The 26,448-nt window shown below is 36.9% G+C and overlaps 1 protein-coding gene and 1 pseudogene across 8 annotated transcripts in view; both read left to right on the top strand.

Annotated features, from left to right (window-relative positions):
- NFAT5 (nuclear factor of activated T cells 5) overlaps positions 1-23,405 on the top strand; it is a 132,546-nt gene extending 109,141 nt beyond the window's left edge. For 6 of the 8 annotated variants that reach the window (XM_033434270.2, XM_004273214.3, XM_049703954.1 and 3 more), the window contains 5 exons: positions 2,429-2,512; positions 10,726-10,874; positions 11,684-14,192; positions 14,848-15,091; positions 15,540-23,405. In XM_033434270.2, coding sequence (XP_033290161.2) covers positions 2,429-2,512; positions 10,726-10,874; positions 11,684-14,192; positions 14,848-15,083 — 2,978 coding nt within the window. In that variant the 3' untranslated portion in view covers positions 15,084-15,091; positions 15,540-23,405. The remainder of the gene's footprint in view (positions 1-2,428; positions 2,513-10,725; positions 10,875-11,683; positions 14,193-14,847; positions 15,092-15,539) is intronic. The other 2 variants (XM_033434271.2, XM_012534319.3) reach the window with 1 other exon arrangement.
- Positions 2,525-9,709, top strand: LOC117202591 (proline-rich protein 13-like; annotated as a pseudogene).
- Positions 23,406-26,448: the final 3,043 nt, after the last annotated feature.

Below are 26,448 nucleotides of genomic sequence, written 5' to 3'. Positions count from 1 at the left end.
TTTTTGTTTGGTTTTATGATCAATAATAAAGAACTTCAGGACTTTGAAGTGCTTAGCATCAGCACTATGAATCTTCATTTCTTAGTGTTCAATGCTGATTATTAAAAATTTCCCTTTAATAAATTGCCAAATAAAACAACTTTTAAGTGTTCTGTTTTAAAGCCTACACTAATCGGCTATATTTGGCCACATTTAGGCAATCACTAACATACGTTTATCCTTCTAAGTATTTCCCCCTTATATATATCATAGATAGCAGTCGCCCTCAGAAACTCTTAATTGAATAAATATATAATATGCAAATTTTATAGTGAGATCCAATGCTTCAGTTTCTGCCTTTATGATATAGCTAATTAAAGAATCTTCCCACAATTTCACTTTTTTATATTTTATAAAATGTGAGCATCTTTTAGGTGTTCATGTGAGAGAATAGAGAATATGATTTCAGGAAAACTTGGTTATAGAAAATTTGTACTGTCTCATTATGATAAACTAATTGCTTTTGTGATTCCTCCAGGGACTGTGGTTAAACATTTGAATAGTCAGTGGTGTATAGTAATTGTAACAGCTAGAACAAGGCCCAGCATAATTTTTGTGAGTCAAGAGTAGAAATGGCAACTGCTACACCATTTTGCCTAAATATTTAAAAGTTATAGATAAAAATAACAAATAATTAAATGAAGTATATTCTATCCTCCTAATTTGACCAAAATACCTTCATAATAACCTGGAAGGCCAGATTCGAATTGAGGATTTTCAAACTGCTTGGAGGTCCAAACTGGGATATGACAACATGAAGAAAGAGGAATCCCCAGGCTGGCACCCTTCTTTTCCCTCTCCTGGCTCCATCCTCTACCTGGAGGGCCCTGATGCACTGGCCAGTGCTCATAAGCTCTGTTCACCCTATAGGCCTGAGATTTCACACATGGTCTATAGAGTAGTTGTGCAGAAAATTTGGGGATCTTGTATACTTGGTACACGGTCTAAAAGTAGGATTGGGGCAGGGGCTCAAGTGTACATAAACTGGCTGGCTCTGCATGCTCTGCCAGACACAAGCCCCTCTAAAGCCTTCTGAGTCTATACTGCCAAAAATACATTGCATGTACATGCTCTTAGGCACTTAACTTTGCAGAGTCGTAAAACCTTTGTTTCATTGCCAGTTAGTCACTGAAGCATTGCTTAGCCATTAATTTGTTTTACTTCCATCTATTAAGACACAGAAATCTCCTTAGTTATTTTTTGCAGTGACTCTGCAGTAGTAATTGCTATAAGAAATGGAGGATAAAGTATTTATTCATAATTTTTTGTTGCTCTAAAGACAAATGACTAAAACTTGTTTTAAAAGTAGAAATTTAAAAATTTTTCAAAGATTAGTTTCCATTTTTAAATCTGTAATTATTAGAATTAATGTTATGCTTTAAAATTGTCTATGGATTTTTTTTCTCATCAATTCTATTCAATTGATAATTTCATTCAATTGATAGTTCATTCAAATTATCATTTGTTGGACCTCGTGTGCAGTGCAGCATGCTTAGATAAATTTTTTTACTTCATTCTTAGGAGATGTGTACATTTTGTCTCTTTATTCACAGTTAACTATCTCTTTATATTCTCTATAACCATCATTTTGTATTGTCATGTGAAAAATAAATTGAAAATAAGTTGACTCAATTCCCATTTTGAATAAATAAGGGAATAAATAAAATAAATAAATACAATGAAAAATAGAAATTAACATCTATTTAAATAAAATTATTATACAGTCATTTTAAGTAAAAACCTGTTTATTTGGAATTTATTTAACTTTACCATTCAGAACTGTTCTCTACTCTCACGCTCATTAAATTTAAAGTTTTCATAGTAGATGTACTTGATATGTATAGATATAGTAGTGTAGTAATTCTCCTTTAATAATAGCAAAGATTATGTTTTCTAAGGCTTGCTAAAAAGAATAATCATAATGTTATAGATTTTGTATATTCATCACACTTTTTAAAAAAATTTAGCTCAATTGACTCTGAATCAGTATTATTTTAAATAAATCATTTATGTAGGTAAATGGTGAATTTTTTTTTCATGCTAGTGTTACAGTATATTTGGTAAGTTTAAAAATCTCATAACAGTCTTCTACTCATCTCATATAAATATGTGTACTGTTACAAGAAAGATTTTTTGAAGTTGCGGTTGTTTTTATTTTGTTTTAATAAGTAAGCATATGCTTCTGCCCACTGGGAGACAGGTGCATTTTAGAGCGTAGACTGGTGATTATAAAAACTCATCTGAACCTAGAATTTCTGCTAAACAAATAATTTAATAGTGCTTTGTGAGAAGATATTCCAGTTAAAGTTTCCAGTTAAAATTTTAAGGTACACGTTTTGTTAGGATAAGTTTAAATAAATACATTAATCCTTTTTGTTTGTCTTAATAGCAGCAGCTGCTGCTTTGAATGTAAACGTGAAGAAGGAAATATCTAGTCCGGCAAGACCTTGCTCTTTCGAAGAGGCCATGAAAGGTACCAAGTTAATTCTGCTCAAAAATTGTAAATTAGTGATGCTATATATTTTCTCTAGCAAACCTTACTATTTTATTTTCTCTTGTGTACTCGGAACACTTTGCAGGTTATCTTCCATATTGTAAAATAAATACTTGTTTGACTTTACTGAATGCAGAGACTTGCTTCCCAACTGGATATTTCCCTTCATTTACCATATAAACAACTTTTTTTAAACATGTGTTGGAATAGAGAAGTTTTTGTTTTGTATTCCCTAATGTTAAAAATCTTAAAAGTATATATAGAATACAATAATGTATATAAAACAGCTTTATAAAGCTTCTTGCTGCCAATAAGAGTAGTTGACATTGAGACTAAAGAGACCAAAATAGAAACTATTGGCATTTGAAAAAGTTGCTTTAGGTTCTTTAGGTACCATTCTTTCTTCTGACACCATTATTTCCAAATAGAAAATGAAGATATCTTCAGGATGTTATAATGTGTTTCTCAATTATGATGCTTTTGTGCCATTACATATGAAGATGTCAATTGCATAGTGGCCATTGATTTATTCCTGTAATTCTAGCTTTTACTTATATTTTTCTGCCATGAAATTCATGAGTTAAATTTTAAAATTTTGTATACTTATATTTTTAAGGGGCATAATATGCTTAATACATTTTATCAAATACAGTGGATTTTTTTTCCTATTGTCATAGTAAAATTCAGCATTCATATATATATTCAGTTTAGTATAGCTTGCCATTATAATTTCTATCAACAGTTCCAAAATAGATTAATTAGGAATTATGCACAAGTAAGTGCATAATGATCTGATTTAACTACAGGAAAATTTACAAGTCTCTGCTAGGGATAACCATGGCTAATGTTTCTCGAACATATATTAAATGCTAGGTAGCATTCCACACTCTTTACCACCATTATCTCATTTAATCTGCCAAGTCTATGAGATAGGAAATTTATGATTATCATTTCACAGGTGAGGAAATCAAGGTTCCATAGAGGAATTTAAAAAGACAGGTCGAGGGGGCTTCCCTGGTGGCACAGTGGTTGAGAGTCCGCCTGCCGATGCAGGGGACGCGGGTTCGTGCCCTGGTCCGGGAGGATCCCGCATGCCACGGAGCGGCTGGGCCCGTGGGCCGTGGCCGCTGAGCCTGCGTCCGGAGCCTGTGCTCCGCAACGGGGGAGGCTGCAACAGTGAGAGGCCCGCTTACCGCACAAAAATAAATAAATAAAATAATAAAAAGACAGGTCGAGCTTTAGTGTATAAGGTAACATCTAAGCAATAATAATTCAAACGATGTTTATTAGATGAATAATACCATAATTAATCATTAAAGAAAGTCAGGGACATTTATGGTCTGTCCTTTGCCAACTTTGATGTGTTCCTGCTTTTCTGCAAAAACTCCTTTATGCTTCTTTCATAGAGTATCAGGCTGGTGGGACACTAATGTAATCCAGTGTGAAATTTCTCATAGTGAAGGTTAAAAGGTTTTAAATGCTATGTTTAATTTTTGGTAATAAAATGATTTAGTCATTTGATCAAAATCTTACAAGCCTAAAAAATGGGTAAGAAACACACATACACATATTATTATTTTTCACAATTCAGACCTTCTTATTTTGACAATTTTATCAACTGAAATCATGTAAAATAATTTTATGAAGATATAAAATTAAATACTAAACTATCTTATCAGTTAAAATTTTTCATTTGTCATTTTTAAATACAGTATCATTAATTGGAGATTCCTGATCAGTTAAACCAACAATAGCTTTCAACTAGGAATTTCCCTTGACAAATAGCTTATTTTTGTGATTCCTTGAAATCAGAGCTTTGGTATAATGCCCAGGTGCCCTCTGAGAGATTTAATTAGGTATGCTTTAATGATGAAGACTGAGCAACATAAATGACTTTTAAATTTGTGTTATGGCATAACCCTTCATATAACATTCTTTAAAATAGCCATCAATTACAGTAAGATTTAGAACTTGATACATAAATAGGACATTATGGCCAGACATTGAAAGCTTTCACTCTGCAACAAGTTTCTCATTCCTCGGAGAGGGTTTGCAGGGGGAGGTGGAGAGTAAGGGGGATAACTGCACAACTGCTCAGTGAGATATTAAGGCTAGTGGTAAAGCATCATGGTTCATTTTTCAGTTTTACCCAACTGTGTATATATTAACACAAAAGTAATACAAATTACATAAGATAAAGTGTACAGTGTAAACTATTGTTAACAGCTTCCAGAAAGTTTTCTATATCTATATACGTACAGGAAGATGTAAGTGAACATTCTAGACAGATCATTCAGAAGCTCTGTGATGCAGGTTTAGGACCCAGGGATAGAGTATTGATGTGCAGTCTCTCAGTTTTAGCTTTGTAAAGAGTGGTTAATTGGATGAATGTGAAAAAATAGTTGCCAGCATATGTTTTTCTCTAACTGGTTGCAATTATGTGAAAAGTTTTAGGAGCTTGTAGGAATCATAGAGATAATGTAGTTCAATCTCATTTTACAGGTAAATAAACCAAAATTTAGAGAAGTTAAGTGATTTGCTCAAGGTCACACAGCTAATAACTGACAGAGGTTGCAACTTAGATTTCCCCCAAAACTCTGTATTCTTTTTACTCTATTATTTCCATCCCTTATAAATCTTAATTTGTATTTTAACCAAATGTATTTATATATGACCTATGTGCTGCTTGATGACAACAAACTTAGCAAAGATTTTTCTAAGTTTCCAAAATTGTTATTATTTGGCATGGATGGAAGGAGAACACTCTTTAAAAATTATTTGGCATAAACTATCAATAACAGTATTCTTCATAAATTCAAATTGATATGGGGATGGTTAAATATGTCTGTCTAATTTACTTTCTGGGGAATTCCCTGGTGGTCCAGTGGTTTGGACTCCACGCTTTCACTGCCGTGGGGCTCGGTTTGATTCGCTGGTCAGGGAACTAAGATCTCGGAGGCCATGCGGCATGGCCAAAATAAAAATTAATAATATACTTTGTGGATTTTCTGAATTGGCTTAAAACTTCTCCCCCAACTTCTAGGTAGTACAGACTTTACTTGTTTGTATGTTTTTCCTCCTTCACTAAAATGTAACCTCCAGGTAGTAGGGCTTTATCCATCTTATTCATCACTGGATCCTCATAACCTAGAACAGTGCCTGGAACTTTGTAAGGGCTCATTAAATACATAGTGAAAATGTAGGAAGAAAAGATATTAAAAGCCATTTAGTATTATTTGCAAGTCCGTTAAGATACAGTTGTGGGTTCTGAGAAAAGATAGTGTAGACTTAGCCCAGGCGGTGGTGTAAAGGTGATGGGACATCTGGTTCCTCAGTTTCCTTCTTTCTCCATTCCTGGATTGGAGGAAACACCTGAACATGTGGAATCCCAATGCTGGGCAGCCAGGGCCAAATCCATACCCCCTAACATCGGGTACCCTGGAGGTTGCAATCCTGCCCATCCACCACCTGCCAACCCTACCTTTCCTCCAGGCCCCTTTCCCACTCCCCCAGGATCACCCCAGGGGAATCCAGCTTTTGCCCCTTAGTGGACCTGTCATCCTGTGCCACAACCACGTAACCAGGATGCCAACCCACAGGTCCTTACCCCCCTGCATACCCACCACCTGCCCTTAGCATGCATCCTGTGAATCCTTTGGCTCCTGGCATGGTAGGACCAGGAATGGTGATCCACAAGAAGATGCAGAAGGAAATGAAAAAAGCTCACAAAAAGAAGCACAAACACCACAAGCATGGCAAGCATTTCTCCTCCTCCTCCTCCTCCTCCTCTTCCTCCTCTTCCAGCAGTGACTCTGACTGAATACAGGGCCTGGACCCTTCCCTCAAATCCCTCCAGTTGTGCTCTCCCGTCAAGCTTCAGATGCCATCTTGTACTGGGGGAAATTAGCCCTTGAGTCTCTCCCCTCCCCACCCCTGCAATCTGAGCCTCACTCTGCTTTTCAACCCTAACTGGCTAGGGAAAATGGGAAAAGAATTGCCATGGGCTAGCGAAGGCCGTATTCTCACTGCTTGGATAGAATTTTTTTTTTTTTTTTTTTGCGGTACGTGGGCCTCTCACTGCCATGGCCTCTCCTGTTGCGGAGCAACAGGCTCCGGATGCGCAGGCTCAGCGGCCACGGCTCATGGGCCCAGCGGCTCCGCGGCATGTGGGATCTTCCCGGACCGGGGCACAAACCCGTATCCACTGCATCGGCAGGCGGACTCTCAACCACTGCGCCACCAGGGAAGCCCGGATAGAACTTTTAGCTTATGAGTTTTACAAGAGTTTTACTTTTTGAAGATGGTGAAATTTGAGCAAAATGCTGAAGACAAGTCTAAGATCTGTAAAATGTGATTTTTTACTTCTTTTTGTAATACTTTTGATTGGGGAGATGCTGTGGAAATTTAATTATGGAAAACAAAAAAACAACCTGTACCTTTCTTGTAATTGTGGCATGCTTGGGTGATTTAGTGGCAAATAAACATTTCCCAGCAGGCCTTTTATTGATTGCACTTACTGCAAGCCTGCTGGGAAGTGGAGCCCATTTTTGGCTGATGAGCTCTGACTGCCATTTTGGAAACTAATCTCTACTCCTTAGCTCAGTATGCTCCCTCAGGTCCTCCTCTCATCTCCAATTCTCAGTCCAAATAAAGCTGTTTTTCCTGAGGGGGTGGTGGGGGAGATAGTATAGACTCACTTTTCCCTGTTCCTCCTTTCTAAATCTACTTAATACCTTGGAAATATTCAGCAGTATAAAATGACTTTGAAATATAGAAAAAAGGAATAGGACTGGCTAAAGACCTTAGAACTTACAGAACAACACCAAGTGAGTTAACTGGTTTTCTTTTTATCTCCAATTTATCTGAGTCGGGCAGCAGTTGTGACTCAGAACTGGCAACAGGCATAGACAAAATAATAAATCTGTAAATAAGCATGAAAAGCCTGTTCTCTTTGGCCAAAAGATCAAGAAAGGGAAAGCCCAGTAGAGACTTAGTGAGATGACTCGTACCAAGTGACAGCAGCTGACCCATTAGCAGTGTTTGGGGGCCAACCCATCCCCTACCCAAACCTGCAATAGCAACAGCAGAATTTGGAAGGGTTAGCCCACCCCATTCCCCACATCCGCCAACTAGTAATGGACCTGATCTGCCAACAGTGGAACCAGGAGGCCCAAAACACAGGGCTCGTATGTGCCAGCAGCAGCAGGTCAGTATGTCTGCAGGAGTGGCAAGGGCAGAACCCAGGGGGCCAACCCATCCTCCACCCCACAGCAGGCAGCAGCACACAGGCTCCCTCCACCTGCACTGGTGGTACCAGTAGGCCCTGTGTGTCTTTATCCTTCCCCCAACAGTGGAGAGAGAACTAGACCTGGCAACACCTGGCCCTCCACCAGGGCCATAGTAAGATCCAGACCAAGTGTCTCTCAACCCTCTATCCAATGGCAGAAGGCAATCCAGGGGCAGAAGGTAAACTAGACCAGGGTCTCCCAAACCTCCGCCCAGTGGCAGAGAGCTATGCAGCCCAGACCCCACAGTTCTTGACCTTGTACTCAGTGGCAAAAGACAGCACATGTAGTTGCTTCCCTTCCCCAGCAGCACCAACAGTGATATAATGGGAACCCCATTAGTACCAGGAGACCAGAGAACATACCAGGAGAAAGGTTTTCCCTCCTCCAGGTACAGCACCCCTCACCCCCACCTAATGACACCAGGCAGCCCAGGGAAGCACCTTCCACTCCTTCAGGCAGCACCAGCAGGATTCCAGCTGGAGCTCACGCAAAGCTAACACAACAAGCAGACCAGAATAGGGCTCAGAAAACTAAATTATCATTGGCCGTACAAAGACTTTATGCATATGGCCATAGAAAGACTTGTATCTTTGAGTGAGCATTAGACAAAAAGTCCTTTCCTTGTTTGTCTACGCTAGTAGACATACCTATTTGTGAATAGTCTCCTTAGGAGAAGTAAAAGACTCTTGCTCAACTTATTCCACCTATTCTCACTTTCCAGAAGAAGAAAAATCACACTAATAAGAATTATTCTCTGGGAATTCCCTGGCTGTCCAGTGGTTAGGACTTGGGCTTCCATTGCCGTGGGCCAGGGTTTGATCTCTGGTCAGGGAACTAAGATCCCACAAGCCGTGCAGTGAGGTCGAGAGAGAGAGAGAGAGAGAGAGAGAGAGAGAGAATTATTCCCTAAATAAATTTGGGGCAAATATGCATATAGATCTGTTAAGCAGTAACTGTGTAGGTGATGCATTTGTTTGTCAATGGATATTTATATGCAGTGTCTAATTGAAATGTAATATAAACTTGTTTTTAGATACTGAAATTTTTTAGGCCAGAAATACTGTTAATGAAAATATGTAACACTATAAGATTAACCAAATAGCCCACAACAAACTAAATTGACTACGATAAAGGAAAAGTAAAATTAATTCATTCATTTCTTCATTCAACAAATATTTATTAATTACCTACTATGCATCAGTCAACAACAACAAAATCTCTGCCTTCATGGAACTCATATTCTAATAGAATTCAAAAGCAAGAATAGCAGTTGATATTACAGGATCAACGTAAGACAACACTAATGGTCTTTCAGATTGTCTTGTGGGGTGGGCCTGAATTACTTCTAAATGCCTGCCCTGTGCGTGATCTGAAGCTTTGTCTCAGACAGAATTGGATTGTGAGTTGAATCATGTTGGTATTGATAGTATCTAGGTGAAAACAGGTCCAGAGAACTCATGAGTAAATAATTAATTTCTTAGAGTAATAAAGCATAGAATATTGAAAGTTAAATGGGCACTTTGCCCTCCCCCAGTATAATCAATTTCCATAGGAATTGTTTCTAGCCAGCTGGCTGTGAGACAAGCTGAATAAAGACTAGAAGGTTTCAAATATTTTTAAATCAAAATATTTACGAAGATAACTATCCTGCTCATATACCATATTCCATTTTAAAACCCTCTTTGTAGCCAGGATTTCTTGTCAATATCAAATTAAGAAATCTATGTATAAAGATATCAAATCACTATGTTGTATACCTAAGGCTAATATAATATTGTATGTTAATTATAATTCATAAAAAAAGTTTAACAGCTGAGCCTTCTGGGGAATCTATATTTCTTTACACAGGGTCTCAAAGTAGTGGTAAACCTTTAGATCAGAATTTGGCTATGTGTTCAATTTAGAAGACTGCCATTAGTGATTATCAGTACGCTCCACTAAGTGCCAATGGCAGGCTTAAATAGACGAAAAAGAAGAAAGAGAATCAAGAGGGAAAAATAGTTATAATGAAGTGGTAGAACTTACCTATCTGCTATGTATTGCCTTTCCTTGGTTGTTAATCTATAACTACTTCTGAAAATAGAAGTAGATGGAAGTAGAAAAATACTTGTTGGTTTTGCTTTGGAAATTTAATTGGTAAACCTAAAATAGGACTTAAAATTTTTTCTTTTCAGAAGTTTAAGTACTATCTAAAAGAGAAATGTGTTCATGTGTCAACTTGGCAAATTCAAGTCTTCTAAGACATTAATTTAGAAAAGTGAAATCTGTTTGGTTAATTGGTGGCATCTTTTAATGAGAAGCTTGAGTTTTGTTGAGGAAAGAAATGTTCAGACAGTCCTATGGCCTTTAAAAAGTTTGGCTTTATACTGCCAGGCAGCCAGATACTAAGAGGAGAACATAACAGTTGTAATTGAGTAGCTTGAACCTCCTAGAGATTTCCAAGCTGTATCCTATAATATATTATGGTCATGTTAAGCAGTGTATTCATTCAGGCACCTTGGAAGGGTGCTGGGGAGTATCACTTGATAACTGAAATGCTCAATTGTTGATATTTAACTCATAGTCTCAGGCTCTTACCAGGAGTCCTCAGGGCACTGATACTTAAAAAGAGGGAAGGCAAAGAATTCCCTGGTGGTCCAGTGGTTAGGACTCTGCACTCTCACTGCCAAGGGACCTGGGTTCAATCCCTGGTCAGGGAAATAAGATCCCACATGCCGCGCAGCACGACCAAGAAAAAAAAAAAAGAGGGCACATTTTGATACACCAGTTTTGTATCTCATGCTGCCATCATAGCATCAAAAAATAGACGTTTAAATCATGACTAATGTCAACACACAGTAGAATGAAATAGTTGATGATTTCAGTGATTTTAAACTTTTCTTTCTTTTTTTGATATGTGTGCAGCAATGAAAACTGCTGGATGTAACTTAGATAAGGTAAATATTCTTCCTAATGCTCTGATCACTCCACTCATATCAAGCAGTGTGATTAAGAGTGAAGATGTTACTCCAATGGAAGTAACAGCAGAGAAAAGATCTTCCCCTATTTTTAAGGTGAGCTGCATTGACTAGTGCCCCACATGTTAACCTCAAATATAAAAATTGCTATATTTTGAGTAGTTTGACTTCTTTTCCCCATATTTATGCTTTTTACTTCTCCTATTTCTTTTATATCTGTTTCTCTTCGGATTCACTTAATGAATTTTGCTTTGCAGAGTAAATGATTTTATATTCAAATAAAATAGCCTGCGAAGCAACTTCCAATATACATTTTTTTTAACATCTTTATTGGAGTATAATTGCTTTACAATGGTGTGTTAGTTTCTGCTGTATCACAGAGTGAATCAGCTATACGCCAATATACATTTTTGACAAGGGAGGGATTAATACATTACCTAGACCTTTGTGATGTGTGGTATTAATGAAAGTACTGGTTTTAGCATTTTCAAAACTAGAGACATTTTATTTCCTTTTCTCCACCAGTCTTTTCCTAAAGCTCCTTTTCCATTTTACCTTTGTTCCCCCCTCTCAATAATGTTACCAGTGATCCACAAATGGACATATTTTTAAATTGGCTATTAATTCATCAACCATAGAATTATTGTGTTCTTACTCTCCAGCAGCTGATTATTCTTCTACTTATTTGACTATCTTTGCTTATAATACTTATTTAAAAATCCCGATGACAGTAAGACATAATGTTATCACTGAGAATCACAATCTTACACCTGTTTTCCAAATAATAATATAGAGGGTAAAATTGGCCCTGCATATGTTTTTATAATAATAATAATTTTTGAAGTATCATATGAGTTCATTTAATATTTATATGTACATGTTATTTGGCAATTTTTATTTTTTAGACTACAAAGACAGTTGGATCCACTCAACAAACATTAGAAAATATCTCTAACATAGCAGGAAATGGGTCTTTTTCATCATCATCATCATCTTCCCACTTACCTTCTGAAAACGAAAAGCAACAGCAGATTCAGCCCAAGGCATACAACCCAGAGACCCTGACAACTATCCAAACACAGGACATTTCACAGCCTGGTACCTTTCCAGCAGTTTCTGCTTCTAGTCAGCTGCCCAACAGTGATGCACTACTGCAGCAGGCTACACAGTTTCAGACAAGAGAAACTCAGTCTAGAGAGGTATTACAGTCAGATGGTACAGTGGTTAATTTGTCACACCTGACTGAGGCATCACAGCAACAGCAGCAGTCACCACTACAAGAACAAGCACAGACTTTACAGCAGCAGATTTCATCAAATATTTTCCCATCACCAAATAGTGTGAGTCAGCAGCTACAGAATACAATTCAACAGCTGCAGGCAGGAAGTTTTACAGGCAGTACTACTAGTGGCAGCAATGGAAATGTTGACTTGGTCCAACAAGTTTTAGAGGCACAACAACAGTTATCTTCAGTTTTATTTTCTGCTCCAGATGGTAATGAGAATGTTCAAGAACAGCTTAGTGCAGACATTTTTCAACAAGTCAGTCAAATTCAAAATAGCGTAAGCCCTGGAATGTTTTCCTCAACAGAGCCAGCAGTCCATACCAGACCAGATAATTTAATAGCTGGAAGAGCTGAAAGTGTTCACCCACAGAATGAAAACACATTATCTAATCAACAACAGCAACAACAGCAACAGCAAGTGATGGAATCATCAGCTGCAATGGTGATAGAGATGCAACAGAGTATCTGCCAGGCAGCTGCCCAGATTCAGTCAGAGCTATTTCCTTCAACTGCTTCAGCAAATGGAAACCTTCAGCAGTCTCCAGTTTACCAGCAGACTTCTCATATGATGAGTGCGTTATCAGCCAATGAGGACATGCAAATGCAATGTGAATTGTTTTCTTCTCCTCCTGCAGTTTCTGGAAATGAAACTGCTACAACCACCACACAGCAGGTTGCAACTCCTGGCACTACCATGTTTCAGACATCAAGTTCAGCAGATGGAGAAGAAACTGGAACACAAGCAAAACAGATTCAGAACAGTGTCTTTCAGACCATGGTCCAAATGCAACATAGTGGAGAGAGTCAACCTCAAGTTAGCCTTTTTTCATCTACGAAAAGTATGATAAGTGTTCAAAATAATGGTACTCAGCAGCAAGGTAATGGTTTATTCCAGCAAGGTAATGAGATGATGTCACTCCAATCAGGGAATTTTTTGCAGCAGTCTTCTCAATCACAGGCTCAACTCTTTCATCCTCAGAATCCTATTACTGATGCTCAGAACCTTTCCCAGGAAACTCAAGGTTCTATTTTTCATAGTCCAAGTCCTATTGTCCACAGTCAGACTTCTACAACCTCCTCTGAACCAATGCAGCCTCCAATGTTTCACTCTCAAAATACCATGGCTGTGCTACAGGGCTCTTCTGTTCCTCAAGACCAGCAGTCAGCCAACATATTTCTTTCCCAGAGTCCAATGAATAATCTTCAAACTAACACAGTAGCCCAAGAAGAACAGATTTCATTTTTTGCAGCTCAGAATTCAATTTCTCCACTTCAGTCAACATCAAACACTGAGCAGCAAGCTGCATTCCAACAACAGGCTCCAATATCACACATCCAGACCCCTATGCTTTCCCAAGAACAGGCACAACCCTCCCAGCAAGGTCTGTTTCAGCCTCAGGTTTCCCTGGGCTCCCTTCCTTCTAATCCAATGCCTCAAAACCAACAAGGAACAATCTTCCAGTCACAGCACTCAATGGTTGCCATCCAGAGTAACTCTGCATCCCAGGAGCAGCAGCAGCAGCAACAGCAGCAGCAGCAGCAGCAGCAGCAGCAGCAGCAACAGCAGAGCATCTTATTCAGCAATCAGAATACCATGGCTCCAATGGCATCTCAAAAGCAGCCACCACCAAACATGATATTCAACCCAAGTCACAATCCAATGGCTAATCAAGAGCAGCAGAACCAGTCAATTTTTCATCAACAAAATAATATGGCCCCAATGAATCAAGAACAGCAGCCCATGCAATTTCAGAACCAGCCCACAGTTTCCTCACTTCAGAACCCAGGTCCTGCCCAGTCCGAATCATCACAGACCTCCTTGTTCCATAGCTCTCCTCAGATTCAGTTGGTCCAAGGGTCACCCAGTTCTCAAGAGCAGCAAGTAACACTCTTCCTTTCTCCAGCATCCATGTCTGCATTGCAAAACAGTATAAACCAACAAGACATGCAACAGTCTCCCCTTTATTCCCCTCAGAACAACATGCCTGGAATCCAGGGAGCCACATCTTCACCTCAACCACAGGCTACTTTATTTCACAACACTACAGGAGGCACAATGAACCAACTACAAAATTCTCCTGGCTCTTCTCAGCAGACTTCAGGAATGTTCTTATTTGGCATTCAAAATAGTAAGAAACTCTTTCTAATTTCTCATTTCTTAAATGTTATTGGTCGAAATGGTCACATTATTATTACTAGAAGAAAGCACAACATAGCGGTTTTAAGAGCACAGATTGTAGTTAGACACAATTGAGTTCAAATCCCAGCTATACCACTTACAGACTGAGACCTTAGGATATTTGACCTGCATGAACCTCAGTTTCCATATCTAAAGTGGTGGTAATATTACATACTTGAAAAGGATATTGGGAGGATTAAATGTGGTAACATATATAAATGTATGTGTTTGCCATTTTAAGATATAAACTTGAAAGGAAAATGAAGTAAGAATGACAGAAAATTTTTCAGCCAATTAAAGTAAGTAGTTTCCAAGGAGGTAGAAAACCATGTTTCTTTAAATGTTTATATAGCAAGGAAATTATATAGGACTTATGGTGATAACTAAGCATTGTTGTATTTTTATACTGCTTAGAGGAAACCTAGGATGAATTCTACTACTGTTCAATGAAAACCTTTTTGGAGGCTGTCAGGTGCCTCACGTTTAACCCTATAATGAGCAAACACAGTAATGAATTTATCCCAGCCACTAATAAATAACCTTCTTATGAATCTTAACAGAAAATAACTAATCAGGTAGCTTCTCTATTTTAAATATCTCTGCAGACTGTAGTCAGCTTTTAACTTCTGGACCAGCTACATTGCCAGATCAGTTGATGGCCATAAGTCAGCCAGGCCAACCGCAAAACGAGGGCCAACCACCTGTGACAACACTTCTTTCTCAGCAAATGCCAGAGAATTCTCCATTGGCATCCTCTATAAACACCAATCAGAACATTGAAAAGATTGATTTGCTTGTTTCATTGCAAAACCAAGGGAACAACTTAACTGGCTCCTTTTAACTGGATATGTGAGTATTGCATTTTGGCTTTTTTCTTATTGAAAAGCATCAATAAATTTTATTATTCTTAGCAGATTTGAGTTAAGTAATAACACTGTTAGGACTCTGATCTTTTAAAATATGGCTTTCTCACAAGATGGTACTTTTTTACCCTAAATAAATTACTCTGAATGATAGCTTAGGTCATATTGTTAATACTGGGCATTCCTTCTGGCTCTAAGCTTCTTTTCCTTGGAATGACAGAACATCCGATGAATGTACTATATATCAGATATAATTATGACTCATATCTCCATTCCTCAAGAAATAAATATTGAATCTGAAAAGTCTGACAGTATAAATATGATAAAGTATCATTTGTAGTACTGTAATATACTTTGGGATCATTCAGGGCTACGGGAACTTTGTAAAGGCTTTCCCTCCCTATTGAGTTATATTAAACTTCTTCTTTTTTTAGAAATTCCATGAAGAAAATCCTGATTTCAAGATACCCTGAGATCTTGTGATTCCATGAGGATTATTGAACTGTTACTTTAAAAAGAAAACAAAATATGAAAAACTGTGATTGAATAAATGGATGGATTTTACTCTGACTGCAAAAGAGCACACCTGTGCTGCCTATTGCAGTGATTAACCACCATTGTTAACACCTTTTTATTTTATATTCCTAATAACAGTGATGACTGAGAATCTATTTGAGTTTCCAGCTGACAGAATTAATTGTTGCTATTTTCCTAGGCATTATTTCTTTAAAAGTACGGTTTAAATTGATAAGCTGGATCACTCAGTTATTATTGCTATTAGAAAATAATTCATGTTTCATGTTTACTTTTGTTCTTCATTCAGATTTTCTTTCCTGCATTTAGTCAAGTAGTGGCTTTTGAAAAAGGAAAGTTCAAATCATAACTTAGGCTGTGATTTTTCAATATAAAAAGCACAGCTATTGGCCAAAGTGAAGCAGTCTTCATTCAGTTTTTATAGAGAAACTGAAGGGGTAACATTCTGACAGGTAAGCTGTATTAAGAGCTCTACACAGATAAGAGGACTCTATTTATCACAGACAACACACAAACTGGGAACAGCTGGAATGCTATTGATTTTATTTTTCAGAGAGTTGTTAATTCTCTGTGTTTCTGTTAAGGGTTTTAGCCATAACTGTGCATAGAAAAATATAAACATCTTGCTCTATTTAAAAATGAAGGGGATAATATATGGTAAATTATGTTCTGATATCCTCCTACAATAGTTAAAACTGACAGAGCAATTCAAGTCTGTTTTCTTCTTATCCCAGTCTTGAACTGGTATTCCATTTTTATGTTCAGCGATACTGTTCTTCCCCTCTTCTTCACTTTATTTTAGACAATTAGTAATATATTACTAGCTTTGTGATCCTGTAGTAACTTAAATGAAAAGACCACTTTGATCTGGGGTAACCCAGCAACTCCTGCAGCACAGGCCGGGGGGTATCCTTTCAGGAATGAGGGGAGCTGGCTCCTGAGAAACAAGAAACAATGCATTTTTTTTCCATGAACGGTGCTGTTCTGACGTCTTCAAATTTTTCCCTCTAATAGGAAACAGTGTAAATGTTAATCTGAAAAAAAAAAAGACAAACTAAAATTTCTTGAAACATCACTTCTCCCTGAGCTGCAGTGAGTGTAATTCACTTGTCACCTCAGTGCTTTACAGTTTGAAGTGGTCACTTATCTGATGGTTCCCACAAGCCTTAGGCTTTACAGGGTCATATCATTGACTTAATATGAAGAATTAATTTGTGTTACATCTATACAGAGCAAAATAACACACTCCAGAACTTGCAGTTGTAGCATTAGTTATACAGATTTGGGTGTTCGCACCACCCATGAGATGCCTGCTTCTCTCTACAACCTGTTGTCTGGACACATGCTTATGTCTTACTCTCCTTTTGGCATGTAGAAAGCTGTTAATACAGTTTAAGGCCAAATTGTGTGTGGCTTCTATATGTAGATAAGATGTTTTGGCATTCTTGTCAGTTTCATTTATTTTTTAAGTGTACAAAAAATAGCCTGTTAATTGTTTGTTGAAGGCTACAATTCTGTTTTTTATTTTTTCTATCCGATACATTTAGCTGAACTTTGTGGAATTGTGGTGTTGGTTTTGTTTATACAGTCAGATTTTTCCCCCTTTTTGTGATGGTCTTCCTTGGTTCTTTGTGCTCTTCTTTAATTTGTTTTTTCTCTTTGTTCTCATTTATTCTTCCCTCCACCCCCAACCCTTTCTTTCTCTCTCTGATTGAGAGTCATTGAATTATGTTTTCAGTAGTACAGGCTTCTTGCCGATATGAAGGGAACTTTTCAGAAAGAGACCTACTCTGGGTCATTTAATTTTGAATACAGTTTTCAATCGTTCAAGTTTTGGATGGTTTATATCTAATGTGTGTTTCATTTTTTTGGAAAGCTATATTTTGTATTTAGGAAATGGTATACTATTTTGCTATTTGTACTGAGTGAGTACATTGGCATAAATATAGAAATTTATATATATACATATATATAAACTATTCTTTTTTTGCCACACATTTTTGTGGTAAATTTGTGAGTTTGTCTGATGTTCTACCACAACGTGGCGTCTGATAAAAGTGAGGGGGGGTTTGTTATGTCTTTATTGAGTATTTAAGTATCTTTTGAAACAAATGACCTTTTCATCTGTGGCCATTCCATCAGGCGGTTCCTTGATGTGATTAGTGGGCTAAAGGCAGCTCACTGTGTGTTCGCTGGATCTTTCACTCAGCAAAACGTTAGAGTAAGGAAACCCATCCAGGCAGTTGTGTAAGTTGAGTTTCACAAGAATGAGCCATTCAGTCTTTGCTCACTATATATTTAATATTTTATTATTGTTGTTATTGTTATTATTAATTGGCTTTCTGTATTCTATGCCTTTTATTTATAAAGACACTAAAAAAAAAACCCATGTTTGTAATTTTAATAACATTTTCCCCATCTTGTAATATCCAGAGCTACTTTATAAATTCTCTAAACCAAAAGCATTTTCCTCAATATATCTCTCTCTCCCCACCCCATCAGGAAAATTTACCCAGTATAGTTCAGGGTATGAGAAGGACCACACAATCCAGTGCTCCAGTTTTAAAATGTAAAACTCTTAACTGCAGAGGGTTGACTCATGTCAGTAAGCTTATCCAGTGGTATAAAAATAAGAAGTAGAAATAAAATGCTGTAAGTTTATTTCTGAGTTTTCTGAATTTTTTCCCAAGAGATTACACAGGAGACTCAGGAAGTCTATTTGTTCATCAAGTTCCAGTTAGAATGTTAACACTGCTGTATGGATAAAGTGGTGGCAAGAAGACTGGCTTGGGTGCTGACTTCTGTTATTTAGCAAGAAGTTTATCATTGTAAAATGCTGATTGCCAATGCCAAGTCACAGGGACCAATTTTCTGTTTTATAATATCTAAGTTTAGAACAGAACATACACCTGAACTGTAGTGGTTTGATTGGATGGAGGCAGAAAACCCAATTTTTATTTTCATAAGTTTTGTGGTTATTTGTACAAGGGCTGTGCTAAGATACCATATTCTTATTCAATAATGATGATTTTTTTTTTTTACATTGTTAAATGTTCCTTACCCCTAAAAGGTCAATGTTAAGTATAGCATTCAGAACATACTATTTGGTTACAAAAAGTACTCGTCTTCTTATTGAAGAGTTAGCTTAGTAGTCAGTGGTTGATACTTGTGCTAATAATGCAGTTTCAAGATTACTGTTACAAGTTATATCTACATATAGGAGAGACTCCATGAGCCAACAGAGGCCTTGGAAACAACAACTTATTAAATTTACTTATGGCAGAAGGACCTAAATAAACTATAAACCACATTTTATTCCTTTTTATTGTTACATTCAATCGTTCTTGCTTTTAGCAACTCACATTAATGCTTGGAGCTTACCTGTGTGTCTGCGTGAGTGTGTGCGCACGCGCACGTGTGTGTGTGTGTGTGCGTGTGTGTTTTATTCCTTATTGTCATTCCATTATATATCCACACCAACATGGGAGAAAATAATTAGAAGTCATATTTTGCTTCTGAGCTTTATCATGTTACCTTATTCTAATTACAAATAGAGTATCATGTTGTTATCTAACCAATGCAAATCTGTTTTCGCCAGTCTCCCTAGAACAGGTTTTTAAAGGGCTTTGTTTATTATAGAAGCAGTATTAATGAGGGACCTTCCTTCCTTTCTTTTTTTGTAATACTGTATACGCTGTAGTTGGGAATTTCATTATAGTGCATTTCTTGCCCATCAGAACCTCAGTTAATCTGCCTAGGAAAAATTGTGTCAAAGGGAATGAGAAAAGAAGTTATATTGAGTCCCTCCAGAACTAAGATAATAATTCCTTTTGACCATTTAAGCCATTATAGATGCTTATTTTGGAAAAGTGAAGTCTGTTTAGATGCATCAGCAATTATAGACCAGAAATTAAATGCTTTAATAACCAAAATCTCAAATTCAGCATGGTTTATAAACATTCACTAGGAGTAATTTGAGAATGTTTCATCTTTCTGGTGAGAATTTCTGTTCTAGTATCTGTTTTCCAGTTGTTTTTTTTCTAATTAATTGAAAATTATATGAGACCTATTAGCTTTACTCTGCTTCATGACCACAGGCTTCATCCCTAACCAAGACAGCCACATTATATCTGCATGCCTTTGGTTATATGGAGAGCCTTAATGAGAGAGAGAGAGAGAGACTGTATATAGTTCATCAGCTTTAGAATCTCATAACATGTATTAAAAATGGTTTTCTTCTCTGCTTATTTGTGTCACTAGAGCTAAATCATGAAGATAATGTTCATACTGTAGTAAATATCAGAATAATACCTAGAATATCATTTGTGAATTGTCCCAGTACTCTAATTGCTTCTTTAATCCCCATTTGTTTTCGTGTCATTCTAGGCTCATTTATTAATAAAATTCTATTTTTACTCCATTTTCTCTTTCAGGAAATTTTTTTAATTAATATTTTAGATCTAGATTAAATGCTTATGGAAAAGTGCCTTTTTACCATGTTAGTGCCCCTTTCTTATAATTTCATTTTTCACTGTTGCCAAAAACACATAGCAAATGACTTTAATAGTCTCAACTTTCATTTTTTCTATTTAGTCATTTTTTTCTCCATTTCTTGATCACCATAGAAACAACTTCATAACTTTCTAACACCCTTTGGCATAAGAGGAACAGAAAAGATACATAGCTAGAATTGTTTCTTTGAAGGAGGCTAAGTAAAAGATCACAAAATTATACTATTTAGCATTTATAGAAATTAGCTAAATTTGTCTTCATCTTGACCAACTAATAATAGGTCTTATCTGAATGCTATTGAAAATTTTACTATATGTGAGACTATGTACACAAATATGGATAGTTAAATTTCAGAAAGGAAGTGTTTGAAGCACCTTCTCTGATCTTTATTATAAGATGGGTGAAAATAAACCACTAACACATAGTTTAGGTAAAGCTTAGTAATGTCAATTTTTCTAACCATACGGAGTCAAATAATTCATTATAGTGTACTTCTCGTCCATCAGAACTTTAGAAATCTGCCTATGAAAAATAGTGTCAAAGGAAATGAAGTTGTATCTGAGTCCCTCCAGAACTAAAATAATTCCTTGCAGCCAAATACAGTTGGATTGAGTATCCCTCTGTTTTTTGTTAATTTTGCCTATGTTCCAGCTCCTTACCATAGTGGTGGTGCCTGAAGAAAGAGCCATCAGCAACAAACAGGTCAGGAGAGTAGTAGCTTAGGGATAGAGCTGCTTTCCCCATGTGAGTATTTCTGTGACTGTTAGTGGCACTAAAGACTGCAAACCTTTATGCAATATTCTCAATACCCTAATGATATTATGCACTTTAATCATTCCAAAGAAGTCAAGAATGCTGTATAGTTATGATTCCTTCTTGATGAGTATATCTTAACTGTTTAGAATATTTATGTCCCTTTTTATTTTGGATAGCCAACTTGGTATGGAAATATTTTCTAAAAAGTATAGTAGGACTTAAGACTTTGAAATGTAACTGACTATAAGGGGAAATTATTACACTTCAGAAAATCATTTTAGAAACATTAAAATGTTCGGCTTTCTAATGATATGTTTGAGAGTTAATTAAAACCAGCCCTCTTCCTATATTTTTTGTTTCATATTAATAGCATTATAGTATATAGTTTTCTATATATATAGTATGTATAAACCAATGTTTCTCAAAGTGTGGTCCTCAGCCCACCAGCCAACATCCGTATCACCTGGGAACTAGTTAAAAATGCAAAATCTTGGGCCTTATCCCAGACATAGTGAATCAGAAACTCTGGAGTGGGACTCAGCAATCTGTTTTTTAACAAGCCTTTCAGGTGATTCTGATACATGCTAAAGTTTGAGAACCACTGGTGTAAACTGTATACAGTAAGATCTAGAAAGGGCTTTTTTTTCCCACTCACACAGACACAGTTATACATTGTTTTTAATGTAAATTCAATTTAACCTGGTTATCTATAATCATTTATTGGCAATGATAATTTATTCTCAGTACTGCCTATAGAAATACAGTATATTTTATGTACATATAAAATTAGTCTAGTTATTGATAATTCAGTTAGTTTGGCATTTTCATACCACTTACTAAAAAGTTTACATTAAATGACTGATTTAAATATATAGGTGCAATGTTCTGTGTTTATTTTAACTATTATGACAGTTAAGTAGCTAATACAATTGACGGGTGCTAGAGTCTCCTGTTTATCCATAAAATGGATACATTGTGGGCAGTGATAATAAAAGCTTTCTTTTCATTGCCTCTTACTTTACCAGCAGACCACAATTTTGGCCCATCTAGACCAACTCTCAGAACAAAATTATTTGTCATTCCTTATATTTACATTTGTATCTGAGCTATTAAACAACATAGCTAGCCAGGTCAACAAAACATCTTATTTAATTTCTTTTTTTAATAGATAAATCTTCTTCTAAAATAGCTTGCTTTGTATGAGAATTGATGCACTAGAAATATAACTATCCTTGGAACTTATGCTTCAGACAAGATGTTAAACAAGACACTGTATTATTTAATTTGAGCATTTCTCCCTTCCCAGTTATATGCATCCTGTTAAATGTAAACTAACCATAAGATAAGTAGATTTATTCATTCATTTTAATCTCCCTGTATAATTCAGTACCTCCATAATTGTTGGTGTTTACAAATCACCAATTAATAAACTCATGTAAGAAAAGTAAACATTTCAAAATGAAAATAATTGTACACTCACTTTATGAAAATCACCACTGCTATCTTTGCTTAAAACTAGCAGTGGAAATACAAGTGGCTTACTCTGCAAACTTTGGTGCTGGAAATACATAGGCAAGCTGTTGGGAGATGCTCTAGCTACATTCCTCCTTTCTTGTTCCCCTTCCCCTCTTCCCCGCTTTATTGCATACTGTATTTGTATATCCAAAGCATTATACCATACCACAATTCTGTTCAACTCCAACTTGTAATATTTCCTTTAAAGGCTCTGTGTTTAACCGTATCACCCTGTTTTGTTTTGTTTTTTTTCCAGAAGTAACTTGCCTGATTTGAAATAGTTTGTATTATTATTATTATTTTAGCTAACGAACCTCAGGACAGCGCACACACACACACACACACACACACACACACACACATCTCAGATGTTTGAGAGTGGCTTTGGAATCAGACTGTGTCCAATAAAGAACTGTCCTGCATGGAAGTGTTTATGACTTTCACAGCGACAAACTGATTCCAATGATATTGAGCTAATTTCCTTTGATCTAATGAACGTATCTGCTCACCTTGTTCCCTTACATTGAATTGATAAGCTCCAAGTATTTATTACTTTTTTTGACAGTTTTTACTGTTTCATTCATTTCTTTTACTTAGTCTTTTAATGAATATACTACAGTTATGTTATTAACCTGTTCTCAAGTGGTTTAGCTACCATTCTGCCATTTAATTTTTTTATTTAATTTTATTTGCTTGAGCACACTGATCAACCACTGAACTGCCTTCTTCCATTGTCCTGCAATGATGTAAGTAAGGGTTACATTTTTGTGTATATGGCTTTCATAGTTGGGATTTCAGAGCACTGACACCAGATATTTTCAGTTTATTCTCTGAGGGAATTTCATTTGCATCTATGTTTTTAGCTATCTGTGATAACTTGTTAAATATTAAAAAGATATTTTGCTTCTATTGGAACATTTGTATACTTGCAACTATATTTCTGTAAACAGCTGCAGTCAAAAATAAAACATTGAAAGTTTTCATTTTGTAGTAGTTAACTGTCTTTTTTCCTCAGATTTTATGAATGAAGTCATATCCGTGAATGTCAGTTTTGAGCGACATGAGTATGTGATTGAACTTAAAAAATCAGTAGGAAAAGGTATGAAATATAGAAATATTTTTGAATAGTTACATTGTACCAGGAAGTGTACCAAGTGACTTAGTGTAATAGAATTTTTGTTTGTTTTACTTAGTTTAAATGTTTCATGTTTAGTAAAACACTATATACATGTGGTGACAAATCTTGTATTATGGAGGTACTTTTGATGAAAACCACGTCTCTCCAGGCCTCAGTCCCACATCCAGAGGCAATCTCTTTTTATTTTTCTGTAAGTTATTTCCATATATATATATATCAGAATGTGGTACATATATCACTAGTGGTACCCAAAATGATTTCAGGTGATACATGGGTAAACATTATCTTTAAACATATATATATATATATATATATATAAGGTTTGGATGTACATTAGAAAAATATATAATGTGTCTACTTACTAGACTATGGGGAAATGTGAGTCAAAGACAAATACTAAATAAATACTAATACAGGTGATACATGAATATCATGTATGTGATATATAAATAACTGAAGCTTCAGAAGCACTGCTTTAAACAGTATGCTTATACCTTCTTATCAAATATAGACAGTGTCTGTTGATTCTGTGAAAGTGACTGAATTTTTTTAACACATCCAAATGTTTATATATAAATGAGTTGTCACTTTAGGAGTCTAAAGTGACAACAATGCTGCTATTGTTCTAAATATGTTTAAAAGTTGTCTTTTGGCATTATTGACTGCAGCAGCACTGGAAGGGAGTAATAACCAAATGAATTTAAATAAGTATAAATATCAAAAGTACTGGGGTCCAAAAAACAGCATATGTGGGCAAAAGACTGATCCGAAAATGGGACTGCATATGAGTGGTTGCCGGAAAGGCTGATGCAATCCTGGGTTACATAATTTAAGTTACAGTGTGCAGAACAAGGGAGATAGCTGTCCTGCTTTACTCCAAGCTGGTAAGAGTCCTGCTCTATTATCTTGTGAGGAGCAGACAATTCTCAGCGGCCATATAATTAGGCCTGTAAAAGAACCGAACACCATTTATCCCTGCTCAGGACACAGAGGGACTCTAGAAGTATAAAAGCAGCTATAGTTTCTCGACAGCAACACTTAATGGTCTTTCTCTCAGGAAGACAATTGATTACTACTCTTGTGCTCTATTTCATGTTGTCATTGTCCCTGCCTGCATAGTATTTAAAGCATAGGCTCTTTTTTTTAAAAAATAAATTTATTTACTTATTTATTTACTTTTGGCTGTGTTAGGTCTTCGTTGCTGCGCGCGGGCTCTCTCTAGTTGCGGTGAGCGGGGTCTACTCTTCGTTGTGGTGCTCAGGCTTCTCATTGTGGTGGCTTCTCTTGTTGCGGAGCATGGGCTCTAGGCACGCGGGCTCTAGGGCATATGGGCTCAATAGTTGCGGCTTGCGGGCTCTAGAGCGCAGGCCCAGTAGTTGTGGAACACGGCCTTAGTTGTTCCTAGGCACGTGGGATCTTCCTGGACCAGGGCTCGAACCCGTGTCCCCTGCATTGGCAGGCAGATTCTTAACCACTGTGCCGCCGGGGAAGTCCAAAAGCATAGGCTCTTGAGTTTGCCTGCTTGGGTGAAGTTCTGGCTCCTATACCTACTGTTTAACCTCTCCATTCCTCAATTTCTTTATTTATAAAGTGGAAAGAAAAATGAATGATCCTCTTAGGGTTGTTATAAGAATTAAGTAAATTAGGGCTTCCCTGGTGGCGCGGTGGTTGGGGGTCCGCCTGCCGATGCAGGGGACACGGGTTCGTGCCCTGGTCCAGGAAGATCCCACATGCCACGGAGCGGCTAGGCCCGTGAGCCATGGCCGCTGAGTCTGCGCATCCAGAGCCTGTGCTCTGCAACTGGAGAGGCCACAACAGTGAGAGGCCCGCGTACCGCAAAAAAAAAAAAAAAAGAATTAAGTAAATTAATCAGTGTAAAACTACTTAGTTCCTGGCACACAGGAGCTAAGTGCCTAATAAGTGTACCAGTCCTGTTGCTACTTTGCTCTTCTGCCTCTGGTGCACTGGATCCATATCCTTTTGCTTTTTCAAATACATCCTCCTGTTCCTTTAATTGTCCTCTTTCTTTTTTTAATTTTTAATTTAATTTTTATTTTATATTGGATTATAGTTGATTTTATGTATGTTAGTTTCATGTTATGTTAGTTTCAGGTGTACAGCAAAGTGATTCAATTATACATATACATATATAATTGTCCTCTTTCTCCAGCATGAAAACCTTTCTCTCTGAGTCATATCCACTGGTATATAAATTTTCTGTAATGTCCCTCATCTCTTAAAAATATCAAACAATTTTCTTTGACCACACATCCCCACATCCCCCATACATACTATTTCCACTTTCTCTTATTCATCCTCTTGAACCCATTCCAATCAGGTTTTATCACCCTGCTCTACTGAAATAGCTCATCAGCATCACCAATGGCCACCCAAAAGTCAATTCTGAGGGCTGTTTCACTCAGTTTATCAACAGTATATGACACGCTTTGAAACACTTTTTTCACTTGGCTTTCAGGACACCGCACTCATCTCTCCTGCTACACTGGCCTTTTCCATTCTCGTCTTCTTGACCTCCTAACATTGGAGAACCCTAGAAGTCAATCATCAGATCTCTTCTCTATCATAACTCAATTTTTAGGTGTGCTCATCCAGTCAGATTGCTTTATAGACTATGTGTTGAAAATTTCCAAATGTATATCTCCAGCCATAACTTCTTTAACTCCAGGTTCCTATTATCGAACTATCTACTTGACAGTCTTAACAGGCATCTCAGAAATAACATGTCTGAAGTGAAATTTTGATTCTCCCCTTCCCACTCCCAACTTCTGCCGCCAATACTCTTTCCAGATTCTTCCCCATCTAAGCAAATGGAATTTCCATTCTTCTAATTGTTTAAGCCAAAATACCTTTGAGGGTTGGTTGGTTTG

This window comes from Orcinus orca, chromosome 20 (genome assembly GCF_937001465.1).
Source record: "Orcinus orca chromosome 20, mOrcOrc1.1, whole genome shotgun sequence".
Taxonomy (NCBI): domain Eukaryota; kingdom Metazoa; phylum Chordata; class Mammalia; order Artiodactyla; family Delphinidae; genus Orcinus; species Orcinus orca.
This window is presented reverse-complemented; position numbering and strand designations above follow the sequence as displayed.